General features: G+C 40.2%; 1 protein-coding gene across 3 annotated transcripts in view; it reads left to right on the forward strand.

Annotated features, from left to right (window-relative positions):
• MGAT4A (alpha-1,3-mannosyl-glycoprotein 4-beta-N-acetylglucosaminyltransferase A) overlaps nucleotides 1–14,618 on the forward strand; it is a 53,525-nt gene that overhangs the window by 28,816 nt on the left and 10,091 nt on the right. For all 3 annotated transcript variants that reach the window (XM_081197580.1, XM_081197579.1, XM_081197578.1), the window contains 7 exons: nucleotides 5,085–5,131; nucleotides 5,988–6,101; nucleotides 6,636–6,711; nucleotides 9,006–9,120; nucleotides 10,638–10,768; nucleotides 12,373–12,480; nucleotides 13,273–13,466. In XM_081197580.1, the coding sequence (XP_081053706.1) occupies nucleotides 5,085–5,131; nucleotides 5,988–6,101; nucleotides 6,636–6,711; nucleotides 9,006–9,120; nucleotides 10,638–10,768; nucleotides 12,373–12,480; nucleotides 13,273–13,466 (785 nt within the window). The remainder of the gene's footprint in view (nucleotides 1–5,084; nucleotides 5,132–5,987; nucleotides 6,102–6,635; nucleotides 6,712–9,005; nucleotides 9,121–10,637; nucleotides 10,769–12,372; nucleotides 12,481–13,272; nucleotides 13,467–14,618) is intronic.

Raw genomic sequence — 14,618 nt, forward strand, 5'->3', positions numbered from 1 at the left:
AATACAGTGGTGCCCCGCAAGACGAATGCCTCGCAGGACGGAAAACCCGCTAGACGAAAGGGTTTTCCGTGTTGGAGGTGCTTCGCAAAACGAATTTCCAATGGGCTTGCTTCGCAAGACGACAATGTCTTGCGAGTTCCTGCGGGGGTTTTTTCCTCCCCCCCCTCCCAAGCCACTAAGCTGCTTATCAGCTGATCCTAAGCCGCTAAGCTGCTTAACAGCTGATCCGCTAAGCCGCCTATCAGCTGATCCGCTAAGCCGCTTAACAGCTGATCCGCTAAGCCGCTTATCAGCTGATCCGATAAGCCGATAAGCCGCTTATCGGCTGATCCGATAAGCCCGCTAAGCCGCTAATAGCGCTAAGCTGCTAATGGGCTTGCTTCGCAAGATGAAAAAACCGCAAGACGAAGACACTCGCGGAACGGATTCTTTTCGTCTTGCGAGGCACCACTGTACTTTGCTTGCATTTGCATGTGCATTCGTATGGACAGTGAAATAAAACCTGCATTTCTGATGGAAAATGGCGATTTCTGGCTAGGAGCTTGAGCTACGTATGGGTGATATTTTTGTTATTCCTGTAATAAGATACAATTCTGATGCTATCAGATGCTAAAGGCACTTAACAGAGGAAACAGACTTATGCCGCAACTACAGTGATGTTCTGCAAACAAACAAACAAACAAACAAGACAGAGCTTGCCTGTGATTGTGATATGAGAAGAAAGGTCTTCCTCCAGTTTCTATCTGGTGCAAGCATGCAATGGAAGAAGGTAGCCTTCGAGGTGTTGTGGGCACTGCCACCCTGCCTCAGTTTTTTAAACCAGCACCAGATCAGCAGTGTGAACTCTTGCTACTCCACAGCCCAGGAGTATTGCTAGGTCCTGGATATGAAAGTTAAGTGGCTGTGCTTTAATTAGTGATAAGTGCCCCGAGCCCAAGCCCATGCTTTGTAACAATCCAGAACAATTGAGGATTAGACATTAAGATGAAGATTTTTATAATTATGCAATCCACTTGCATAATGCTTTTTTACTAAGACCGGCCAAATATATGCTTTTGACCTGAAGACCTTGCTGTCTAAATTTTGATAGAAGGGGAGAGAAAGGGAGAGAAAAATATATTAATAAGGAATGGACATGAGTATACAATTACATGTATAGTCTTGTTTATTAAATTTGTATACTGCCCTTCATCTGAAGGCACTGCTGATCTGGGTTCTGGTGTTACCCAGATTTCCTGATTTCATCTTAGGCAAAAAGCACCTGTTAAATCTGTGCTCATTGAACCTATAATGGGGCATTTTGCTTTCTCTTTCTTGTTTAACTGAAAGAGAATAAATACATTGTGTGCATTAATACATGACTGTTGAATTGCCTAATTAACTGGGTAGGTACTAACACAAAATGAGTTTGCGCGGCTGTAGCAAATTTAAGATCGATTGAGAAGGGTCAGGAAACTGACTTATTTCTGGAGGCTAATCCGTTAGAATACAAAATATCATCCAAACAGTTCTTCAGTACTCTGTCCCCACATATGTTTCAAAGAAATTAAGTGACTCTCCAGAGTCTAGACATTCGATTTTACAATTATCAAATCACATTTAGTCAATGTTATTTTTCTAGAAAAAGAGGTGCTGGAATTCCCCATGTGTTCTTTTATAATGGCAATGGGGCCCATCTGAAAAGTGCTGGAACTGGGTTCCGGCGAGTTCCGGCTGAAGAAAAAGCCCTTCAATTAGTTCAAATAAATCCCTAAAGGCGTAACTCTACTCTCAATCTTTCAACATTAATTTATTTTTTTAAGTTCTGCCTGAATATTAAATAAAAAACTGCTCTTTCTAATTGGAAGGATTTTCAAACACATCTCTAGGTATTGTGTATTTACCCTCCAACCCCTTGTCATCGGGTAGTTAGCTTTCCAATACATTTTACACTTGGATTGGAGGTTAAGCAATAAACAGTGAGATAGATAGTCATACAAACATGGCATACAGTAATTTAGAGAGAGTAAACAACTGCCCAAACCTAGGCTGTGATCTGCCACTTTTTGCAGTAACGTTTTTTTCAGTTGCCTGTTGCAGGTTAAAGTGAAAAGCGGGGTGGGGGGGAGAGCAGAGAGAAAAGGAGCAAACTGAGCTGTGAAAATGCCATACAAAACCAGGACTGTGTTTGGTTATCAACCAACATATGGACATAGAAAGCTTCCTTATACAGTGGTACCTCAGTTTACGACTTTTACGTTTCGGAAGTCCATTCTTAAACCAAAACCATTCTTAAAACGAGGCACATTTTCCCTAATGAGGCCTCCCACCGCCGGTGCCCTTCCACAAACCGGAACGCTACTTCCAGTTTTGTGGAGTTCTTAAACCGAATAGTTCATAAACAGGGCTGTACTTAAACCGAGGTACCACTGTACTGATTCAGACCTTTGATCCATCTGGCATGCTTTGTTTAAATCAGTGTTCCCCAAACTTGGGTCTCCAGCTGTTTTCAGACTACAATTCCCATCATCCTTGACCACTGGTCTTGCTGGTTAGGGATGATGGGAGTTGTAGTCCAAAACAGCTAGAAACACTGGTTTAAATTGACTACTAGGAGCTCTGCAGGGTTTCAGACAGGAGACCTTTCCAGCCCTACCTCAAGATCCCAGGGATAGAACCTGGAATCTTCCACATGTGCTTTACAACTGAAAATATACTCTTTATGCTGAAATACCTTTAACAGCAGCCAGAAGAGTTTTAGACAAACTGTAGAAGCCTGCCAGTTCTCTGTACATTTTTTAAATTATATAAATTTGTAACGGTGAGGCTTGAAAGAGATTGCTTAAGCTAACTTCATTAGAAATATGAATGTGCTCCTTTATAAGATAGTTTGAGCTGTACAAAATGAGCATTGTGGAGTATCTCCTGCCCCCGAAAATTTTTTGGGAACATATACTGTACCTTGTTTGCTAACCAAGGCAGCCAGCTCTGCAAATATATGGTTAAGACTGTTTACCATGTCTCTACATATTGCTTATTTAACTGCAGAAGCTACTATTGGCATTGAGCCTGGAGCAGAAACAGAGTCAGTCTGGAAGTTATGTAAACCTGTATTTGATGTAGTACACTTCTGTGTTGCATGTAAAGGAGGAATTATTGTACAAAGTTTTTTTTTAAATAAAAAAAGCAAAAACAGTCTTTATAAACGGTGCACCAATTTCTAAATTGGAGCATGTATTTCCCCCAAACTGTACTTCCATCATGGAGATATTGCAGGTTCTCAGTACTCAGACATCTACAGTACTTTTACCCAAGGAAAATGCCATTTAGCCCCCTAGATGCCTCTTCTTTGCTGTTACAACTGATGTAATACAATTGATTTCATAGATCTATGAACCAGGGCATCCAATGCAGGAACTGGGAAGACCACACAGCTTCCAAAGAGAGCTTGGTACACAAAACAGTGTAAAACCAGAGGGTAACTCATGGGCTCTGTGCATGGTAGAAAAACAAGTGTGAAATACAGGAGAGGCTTTGTGAGTCAGTTTCCCACTGCATTTCCTTTAGCACCACACTTCAGAGATGAGAGCACTTGCAAGGTAGATGTGTATTGTAGACAAGTGAGATATTTCTGATTATTCATTTTAGCACTTTGCTTGTGTCTGTAAAAATTCAGCTTTTAGTAGTTTATAGTTTTAGATATGATCAGTCAAGGGGAAAAACTCTTGGCTGGTATGTATTGAACCACATTTTGTTTTCCAATGCCTTGTTGGAACTTTCGTGCAGGATGGAAGGAAGTGCAGGTCAGTTTGTTGAAGTTAGCACAAGAAGAGCAGGGAACATTCTGCATTTGTTGCTTTTCTTAGGCTGCCCTCAGAGGTAGATTATTCCAGGGTGGTGGTTTGTTGGCACTGAGACACTCAGAGTAAGCAAAAGCGATGCCTTTTTATTTGAATGGTGTGTTAGACTGCAAGGTAAGGTAAAGGTCGCTTCACAGTGCAAATATGTTAATACATACTGCCTTTAAAGTTATAAAACAATCTAAATATACAACATGAAAAACCCTACAGATTGCATGTAGGGCAAATGTATCAAAAACAACCATGGTGGCTTAAGCAGTGTACGGTAGTTTAGCAACCATTTGAGCTACGTGCTTTTCTAATGGATTTGGAGAGATTTTTCTGTACCCTTGGGGTAAATTCAGATTTGAGATTTATATAGAACAGGATAAAAGCCTCTTCATCCCCCAGATCTGTTCAGAAACTAATTTTTGTGTGTCTGCCAAGACGTGATGACACAAATGTTTCTGTAAACATTTGTTTCTGTAAGTGGGAGAAGCAACCTGGGGAAGGTGGAAAAGGGGACAGGAGTGAGACTTAGGTTCCAAGGAGTTTCTGTGAGTCATTGGTTCGAGTCCTACCTTCCAGAGCAGGAGAAAACAAGCTTGCTCCATCTTCCATGTGACAGCCCTTGAGATATTTGAAGATGGCTATCATATCTCCTCTCAGTCTCTTCTTTTCCAGGCTAAACATACCCAGCTCCTTCAACCGTTCCTCATAGGACTTGGCTTCTAGACCCTTGATCATCCTAGTTTTAAATTACTGTTTTTCTCAACAACATACAAAGAAGCAGGGACTGGAACCTTTCCCTATCCCTTATGTTTTTTATTTAGCCATGGAGAGCATTGCTTTAAAGATACATGTGTCATTCACAGTTGATACATGGCCATTGTTATTATACCACCACATAGGTTCTGTTTTCACTAAAGACCGTAACACTAGGATTTGCTTAACTTGAAGTGAATGTAGTAAATTAATAAACACAATTTTCTGAATTGAATTAAAAATTGTGCTGGCCAGTGTGCGAGATTGAAATCAATCCTTTGCTATTCTGTGTTTGAATGGACACATTTTGTGACCTCTGTCATGCTAACTTTTTGATGAACATTAATCATTATTTTATGTATTTAAATAATTTATAACCTACTTCACTGCTACTTGAATTTTTGAAAATAAATGCTGTAGAAATTATACAGTCATTTAAAACTAATTTGTTATACTTGGTTCAAAAATGTTGCTTTAAAGTGCCTCTCTTTCTCCCCCCAGACAGATCTTGATTATGTAAATGGCGTTGTAGCAAGCCTAGAAAAGGAGTAAGTTTATTTCATTGTTTATCCATTGTTTATTTCAGTTTTTTTAGTAATAGTTTTCTTCATATGCATGGGTTGCATACTGTGGTAAATTGCATGGAGCAATTAGATGGTCTCAACTTGCAAAACAGCAAATGGGATTAAAAGGTTCAGTCTGTCATAAACGGATTATGTTGGAATGAAATAAATGGATTGCAAAGCACCTATGCTAAAGCTGCTATGCTAGCGCTGAAGTATAGAAGCAGCTACGTGCATACTTAAGAAGTTAATGCATATTGTGGTTTTAAATAATAGATTATGAGAATTAAGGCCAGACCTTAAAGCAATTTCTGCTTTTGTAGAAGACCTGGCTGCCAGTTCTTGCTAGTTGTAGCTGCTTGTGCGTTGTTGGATTCTATCCCAGTGGGATTTTCAAGCGACATAGGGAGGTTTTGTGGAAGGGAGAGATTACGCAGAAGTCACCTCACAGCCTTTGGACCCCAACCTGTACATATCACTTTATATATGAATCTACATTAGTGGTTAAGCCAGGCATAGGCAAACCCGGCCTTCCAGATGTTTTGGGACTACAACTCCCATCATCCCTAGCTAACAGGACCAGTGGTCAGGGATGATGGGAGTTGTAGTCCCAAAACTTCTGGAGGGCCAAGTTTGCCTATGCCTGGGTTCAGCTGATATTAACTTGGCCACAATATGATTAGGCTTGATACTAATTCGCCCAGTGCTACTGGGTGAGCACTGTGACTGTACAAAAATTTGAACCAACCCAGCTCCAACATTTGATCACCACATTGGGTTTCTGGAGTGTAGCGTTCCCTAGAATAGTATATAACGACAAATTTGAACTTTCTGAATACAGGTTTTCTAAAGAAATCAGTTCTGGCTTGGTGGAAGTAATAGCTCCACCTGCATCCTACTATCCTGACTTGACAAACCTAAAAGAGACGTTTGGAGACTCAAAAGAAAGAGTCAGGTAAGAATTTCTCAGGGTACTAGGGAATAATAACTTCATTCATTGTAGATTGTAGAGTGCATTGAAAATTCAGGATATGGAAATTTCATAAATGGAAACTGCCATGTTCCCCCACCCCCTAGTATTAATAGTAACTGGGGGTGAAATACTCAGATAGCTACCATAGGGGAGAAACTTAATCTCTCTGCACCATGCTATTCTCCTGGTTTTGAAATTCCCTCTCCATGATGTTCACCCTACAGGGCAAAACGTATAGGTACTTGAAATCTTGTTGCTTCTTTGTGGGACTGCTTGGTAAGATGGCTTGTAACAGGCCACAGCTGGACAGCAGTTGGCTTGGTGGGAGAATCCTGCAATGAAACAACTGAAGGGCAGACTACACTGCTTCTGGCAGGTCAGCTCCCCAAATGGTGCCTCCAGAGAGGACTTCAGGGTTCACCACCATTATAGGAATGCTACCTCCTAAAACCTTGTATATGCCTTCATTGCTTACTGAGATGCTTAGTTTAGAAAACTAACTGTATTTAATTTCAGATGGCGGACAAAGCAGAATCTGGATTATTGTTTCCTTATGATGTATGCACAGAAAAAGGGTGTTTACTACATTCAGGTAAATTGTTGCTGTTGTTTTACTTTGAATGGTGAAAACTAATATCCAAGACATGTCCTGTGCTCTTGTAGTCAGCATAAGAACAGTTATTTAGTTGAATTGCAGTGTTGGCATAGTATATGGGAATTGTTTATAAGTGTTTTATAGATAGACCAAACAAACAAACAAAAATCCAAGCCAACTAAGGGTGATGGGTACGTAAATCATAACTTTTTAGGAAAATAGAGCTAAAACAAGTAAGGTGATTTGTAGTTGTGTTTTCCCTTTAAATGTTTTAATTTAAAATATAAAATGCCTTAGTTAAATATTGTTGGGTTTTTTTATTGTTAAAAAATGATGCTAAGATTCTTTCAAGATTTAGCTGCTTGAGCAAGCCTGCGTTTATTACTTTAGAAACAGCTGTAATTGCCAAGGTGATGCTTTGCAAATATGGTTTAGTTCGTCACATATGGCTGCAATAGGACCAAGATTGATATGCACATGCTTAGTTTCACACACTGTCTAAGTAGCTGACTCTAATTCAGTGACTCTAATTTGCTCCTGTAAAATTGAGCAGCTGCGTCATTTCTTGCCTGAATAGGATTTACAGTAAGAGCAAAAGCCTGTAATAACTACAGAGCTGCACAAATGTTTTTTTCCAGTTCTGCCTTCGATCCTACATCATCAAAGTAAATTTGGAAATAACACATTTTATCCTTTAAGTGATTCTCCCGCAGTTCCTTGCCCCCCGCATAAAGCCAGCCATTCCATATCCTATCTGCACAAAAAAGATGGGATTGCAAAGAGAAATGGATAGAGTTGCTGTCTGACATGATAATTCCTGCACTATTTGGTTTTTTTCCTGGTATTCCCTTCTCACATGCACAAGCTTTTGGGAAGTTTATTAGATCCCAGATAACATCCTTATATAACTGTGTCCCTGTACAATGAACAGCTTTTAAAAATCCTATTGTGCAGGGTTGTTTTTGTTTTAAAATATGCTGTTTCTCATAAAAAACCCTCTCTGTTGATATTGTTCCACCAGTGTTATTCCATGTGATAAATCTAATTGTGTAGGTGGATTTTAAAGCCGTGTGGTCATGCAGTCTCTAGTTTGGCACCATGGAAAGAAATAATATTGGGGGTGTTGTGTTGTTTCCGATTGTGACCCTCTTGTTGACTGAATGCATTTTTAAGCTTTTGGAAGATTCCATTAGTGGAAACGTGGGAGGTGATTTTTGCTGTTTTCCCCTTCAGCTTCCTTTGCACCCCTTGAACTCTACTCCAGAAGTTTGGGGCACCCATGGAACAATATGTTCAGTGGCAGAGGGGGAGTCACAACTGGAGATTGGGGAAATTTGTGTCCATGGTTCTCATGGAAGCCTGCACTGAATCAAATGTTGGATTCAGACCCTTCTCAAATATTTCTGTTTAGATGATGACCAACTTAGGGTCTCTTCAACTCTAAAATTTTATCAGTAATGGGCTTCTCATAAGGCAAGAAGGTTAAACCTCAATGAGAAAAAATAAACTTGTTAGCAATGAGACATGTTCCTGTTGATGGGCAATGTAGTTTTGATCACCAAAAGCATGTTTTTGTTTTCCATTTAATATCTGAGTTAACAGGACAATCCTGCTCAGAAGTAAGTTAAATTATTATTATTATTATTATTATTATTATTATTATTATTATTATTATGTTGCAATTAATTAGTGAGATTCAGGGTACTTCCAGATAGAGACTGGAATAGTGCAAACAAGTCATTCAGATGTCACAACAGTAGGGTGTGTTTTCCCCCATACTGGATTTTGCTTGGAAAGGGTAGATTCAGATTAAATTTGAAACAAAATATACACTGGTATTTTGATGCCAATGATGTTCTGGGGATGCTGCCAATTTTTTTTTATTTAAAAAATGCATGCATGAAGGGCAGGCATCTTGCAATATACCCCTTACCGTGTATAGGATTGCATCCTCTCAAAAATGATTGCCCTTTTTATTTATAGTTTGCAGTCCCCTCCCAGTGATTGCAGTTGAGGCAAATAATGAGGTTGTATCTAACAAAGCCATTCTATTAACACCACGACTTCTGCTTCAACAATGTAACTTCTCCTCCTCTCTGTGTTCCCAAGAACATTTTTGGGGGGTGCGTGGGGGAAAGTGAGGGAAGAAAAGTTATGTTGATGGAATACATTTGTTGGATGCAGCCCAAGAAGTTCAAATGTACGTTTGAGTTTGAAATGTGGTTTGCCTAACACACTCTTTTTCACATTTCGTTTCTTCTTTTGCTGGTCTTGCTCTTCGGCTCCCTTAGCTTGAGGATGACATTGTTGTCAAGCAGAATTACTTCAGCACAATAAAAAATTTTGCGCTTCAGTTGTCATCCGAAGATTGGATGATTCTTGAATTTTCTCAGCTGGGATTCATTGGTAAGAGAAATTCCTCTTTAGCAGGTTTGAAAAGGGCAGAGGAAGGGGTGTACAGTGGGGGTGGTCTGCCCCGGGTATCCCCACTGAGGGGGGTGACAAAATGCCGGGCAGCACTCACTGCGGGGCCTGCAGCACGCCTGAGCCACGCGTCTCTCCTGGGGTGACGCGGTGGCTTGGGTGCCCGCAGGCTCTGTGCTGCTCCAAATGGTCTGCCGGCCGCCTCCCCCTCAGCTGTAGGGTGGCTGAGTGGGAGGAGACAGGCAGACTCCTCGGAGGCACCGCGGAATGTCCTGCCCCGGCATACGCACCACCCCAGGTGCCTGATTGGCTTGCTCCGCCGCTGGGCAGGTGCAGGGGAGGGTGGAGAGAAGAAGAGAAATCCAGAACTATGGCAGAGAATCCACAAAAATGTCCCAACTTTTAAAATATGGAAATACAGTGAGTTTTTATTTTTATTTTTTATTTTGTGACTTTCCCTGTATAATTCCACATATTCAGTTGCACGCTGATTGTTGTGACAGAATCCAGCTGCTGAAAGTTAGAATAATTCTATAGCAGTGGCTGCCATCTCAGAACATGGCAAATTTCTATATGGGCTCCAGTAATTTAAACCTATTTCCCATGGACTTGGTTCTGTTTTTTGATTTTTTAGTATTGTATTGATTTTCTATGGTATTTTTTGTTTTTGTTTTTTGTTATGTTCTATTTGTTAAATAAACAAACGATTTCCCGCGGAAGTTAGGCTCAATGCAGAGCTTCCCTTGTTTTAGAGGTTTCCCACTACAACTTTCCTGCCTTTATCAAAGCCAGTGACTTCAACCTTTCCTTTTCAATATAGTATTCACTTGACTGAAGTGAATCAGTCCTTTTCTTTTCAATATGGTATTCACTTGACTGAAGAGGGCAGATTCCTCTGCTCTCATTGCGATGCTCCTACCTTTGAAGTGAAGAGGGCAGCCCTTGTGGACAGGGAAGCTTAAACTGCAGTCTTATGGCTCCTGTATGTGCAGAATGTCTATTGATCAGATTGAATGGGGAACCAGAAACATTAGAGCTGTAGATCTACCACAAAAGGGTGGCATGTGATTTTCAGTGCAGATTATGGGAGACCAATTTTTCGGAATTGTAATTTTTTAAAAGAAGCATTGTTGAAGACATGAAATGGGTGGGGAGAAACATAGCACATGTTCAGTTTTTGTTAAATATCCTATAAACCAAGGAATATCTGGGTAACTTTCTTCCAAAATTCTCAGTCTCTGCAAACCTTCTGCCTCAAATTCTTTGAGTGCCATCTTTTCTTTTACTAGTTTGCGTTAAGATTCTTAAAAAAAAGCAACCCATCAAATCTTCAGAGGTGAGGGTTTTTTGAGCATCAGATATTTATATATAATAGCCTGCTTCTGGAATTTCTGTTACTTTTAGTCATAGTAGCTAAAGTGGCTCTTTGGGGGTGGCAGGCTGAATTTGCATTTACAAAGCTCTGGACAGCTGCTGATATAACTTCATTTTATTTACAGGTAAAATGTTTCAGTCTCCAGATATTACACTCATTGTAGAGTTCATATTTATGTTTTATAAAGAGAAACCTATTGACTGGCTCTTGGATCACATTCTTTGGGTGAAAGTTTGCAACCCCGAGAAAGATGCAGTAAGTTTTGAGTGTTAAGTATTTCTCATAAATACTGTCTTATGTGAATGGCCTGGTTTGCATGTAATGCAAAGCCAAACCACGACTTCGTGTGAATGAGCAAATGGAGAGAAGATTGTGGCTGCTTTGGTTCCACCACTGCACTGCTGAACAAAGCCATGGCTTGGCTTAGTGCAAGGGTGAGGAACCTGTGGCCCTCCAGATGTTGCTGGTCTACAACTCTAATCATCCCTGACCATTGACCATGCTGATGGGGGCTGATAGGTATTAAGAGTTCAGCAACATCTGGAAGGGCACAGGTTCTCCATCACTGGCTTAGCATGTCATCTGAATGTGGGCTGATGGTTTAGCTCTCTCCAGACGAACCACCAGTTCTAGACAATAGGAGAAACCTTGATTACAACTCATGCTTCAACTGGAAGGAGCTAAGCCATGACTCTGGGTTTGGATGACATGCCAACACAAACCATGACTTATTTCAGCACAGTGCAGCAGTGGATTGACCAGGGAGGAGCAGAACAGCCACGATTTCCTCTCCAGGAGCCTACAAGTGTGCTTGTTCACACTAAGCCATGCTTTAGCTTAGCATTACATGTGAACAAGAACAATGTAAGAAGTCACTTTATTGTGGATATCTCTGTGAAATAAAGGTGCTGCCATCTGGAAGCACCATAAGAGGAAAGGAAGTGGCGTCTCTTTTCTTCTTTCACACATTACAGTACTGCATAGGGAAACAGAAGCCTTTACTATTCTGTGAAATCTGTGGGAAGCTATGATTTGGCAACCATTATCATACAGGGGAAATGGTTTGTCTTAATGAAAAAATGAAATATAAACATAATGGGGCGCTACAAAAGTAGTGGCCAACAACCATTTTCTAATTTATTCAGACTGGTGAGGATGTAAAATGCTTATTTGAAAGGGCGCATGCAGAAGTTAAAGCCTTTTGTTTGTAGGGGAGCTAAAATCTCTAAAAGGTGCATTTTATTATGGCCTCCAAAGAAACCTGAGCACTTGAGTACATTAAAAACAAAGTTCCACATTTCAGACTGTGCCTGTGCAGATGGCACAACTGCTAAAATTAGCTGAAGAGTTGCACAGAATTACTCATCACCATGGTTCTTGTAATAGACTGTAATTATGGTGGCCTGCAGTCTGGGTGTTGTGATTCCTTTGGCATTGACACTGAGCTACAGATGTGAATCATTCTGGGTGCAGCCTTCTTGGTTTCTTCCACACCGTAAAACCCACTTTGGTCTACTGAGTGCTATTGATAAATTCCTGTTTTCTGTTGAAGTTGGGTTGCTATGAGAGGGGGATGATGGACTGCCTTCCTTGTTGGCTATTATTTCATCCCTTGGCAACAGGATCTTTGATCTTTATGGGGGCAGGTTGTGCTGTTCTTTTTGTGACAGTAAGGTTTTCTTTTCTCCTTGAATGAAAGGCAAGGCATCAAACAAAACAACGGGGCTATGGAAGGCCAACATCAAGAATGCTGCGCAATATTTTGGCTCACTTATTTTTAAGTCATCATGCGTAAGGATAGCGTTTAACTTGTTCTGCATTACTAAAGTCTTCCCCCACACCCCAACTTTTCTTTTCAGAAACATTGCGATAGACAGAAATCAAATCTCAGAATACGCTTCAGGCCTTCACTTTTCCAGCATGTGGGTCTGCACTCCTCCCTAGCAGGAAAGATACAGAAACTCACAGTGAGTACTTTTATGCTTCCTTTCCTTTTCTTGGAAGACCAGGTTTTGCAACTTGCATACTAATCAATCTTCTGGGTAATGTTGCAAATTACATCTGTCTCTGGCTACTGCAAGGCCCCACGGTTGACGATCAAATATGATAAAGCAAAAGTGCCACTGGTTGTGATGAATCTACTCCTTTTTCTCCTATTCTTGTAACCCCCATCTTCACCAGAGGTTCCCCCACCCTCCAGAGTAGATTTTGGGATACATGAAGGCTAAAGAGGGATGGAGGAGCAATAGTTTCATTGTGCAATATTGTCAGTGAGGGAGAGGATATTACCCCTTGTTTGCTACAGGGTAGAGGGAAAATCCTGTTCTTCTCATCTCTAATAAAAGTTGTCTTGTTCTTCTCATCTCTAATAAAAACAGTCTTGTTCACTCTCTCTCTCTCTTTAAGTAAACTTTCTTAAAATTGTATACTTGTTGGTTAATGTTAATTGACTTTGAATTTTCATTTAACTGCAAAATAAGCCAGTAGCAGGGAGAAAATATATTATGGCTGATGGCCAGCTTGACAACAGAGAGAGGATCAATAATCACTGCAGAAAAATCAGAAAAGGAAAACAGGAGACTGAACAATAGACTCCCAACGTTTGTTGAGGAAAATTTCCTGCCAAGGGAAATGTTTAATGCCTCTTGATAAAAGCTGCTTCAGGCAGGTTTTTTTGCTACAGCTCACTGAAGCAGAGTCTGTTTTGTATCTGACCTCTTCTTCGGTTCCTAGCTTAATGAATCTTAACGTCTTTTTAGGATAAAGACTTCCTGAAACCATTATTGCATAAAATTCATGTCAATCCACCTGCAGAGGTTTCTACAACTTTGAAGGTCTATCAGGGTCATGCTCTTGAAAAAGCCTACATGGGTGAAGATTTCTTTTGGGCTGTTACACCAGTTGCTGGAGATTATATCCTCTTTAAATTTGACAAGCCTGTCAATGTGGAAAGGTAAGTGCTTCCATGACAAAATGAAGCTTCTGCTGAACGGTGTCTTGAAATGAGGTTGGAATTACAACAAATCGACCAGCTTTATAAACAATTGTTCATGGCATCCAATAGAATGATTAGTTTGCTTGTTGGACTTTTTTTGTCAAATGTTTGGTATTCTAGACAAAACAAAGCCACACCGGTTGTTTAGAATTAAAATAGCCCAGTTGTTATTTGTGCCATTTTGGAATGCATATTGTAAATTTGGCTCCGTGTAATGTCACTTTTCTTCTTGCAAAGAAAAACTTGTGTAGGAAACCATTTTGTACTATTAGGTTAGGATAGAAGTGTACTGTTAACAGCTTTTAAGTTCTATTAAGTTCTAAGTGTATTTAGCACTCAGCTTTAATGTTTTCATGCACACATCTCTATGGGAATTCTTTCCAGTTTCCGTTGCTTAGACATGCTTATTAACCTGTCATCAGGTTGGAAATGAATTTTGCAGATGAGCTTCATGGTCATTTAAATTAAATGCTGGTGACTAAGCAGAAGGGTATATCTTGGAGGTTAAATGATCAGCTGGGTTATCAAAATTTCACATTGGAATAGGTCCTTAGGAATCTGACAGATGAAGAGTCATCCTTGTTTTAACATCACTGACAATGAACTTGTTCTCAAAATATTACAGCTGTGGGTTAAGAAGCAACTACTTGCTGATTTCTGATTCATCCACTAGAGATATTGCTGGCAGAGCTTACTTGAAAATGTTGAATTGTGGATGCCCCACCAAGGGGAGGTTTACAATTGCCAAATTTTGCATTTTGTATAAACATCACAAGATGTTTCTATGGACAATTTGTAACCCAATGATCTGTCGCACCTTGCACTCCACCTCCACCTCACTTTTTAAAACAGTAAAATTGCTTTATCTTTTGAAAGGTACTAATTATATCATGCTTCTTCATGATCATTTTGCAATTCCTTGGGCGCAGATTTGGGGTGTCTCCCGCACCACCTCAATTCAAATAACAACCCAGGGGCTGTAAGTGGTCTGCAAAATTAGTTTATAATGCTATAAACTAATTTGGGGTAGTTAAGTGCGCATGAGCAGCTGTTAATCTGGAAGGATGAGAAACAAGACAAAGTTAAGTTTTGCTGTCCGCATGGCAAAAT

This window comes from Podarcis bocagei, assembly GCF_964188305.1.
Source record: "Podarcis bocagei genome assembly, chromosome: 6".
Taxonomy (NCBI): Eukaryota; Metazoa; Chordata; class Lepidosauria; order Squamata; family Lacertidae; genus Podarcis; species Podarcis bocagei.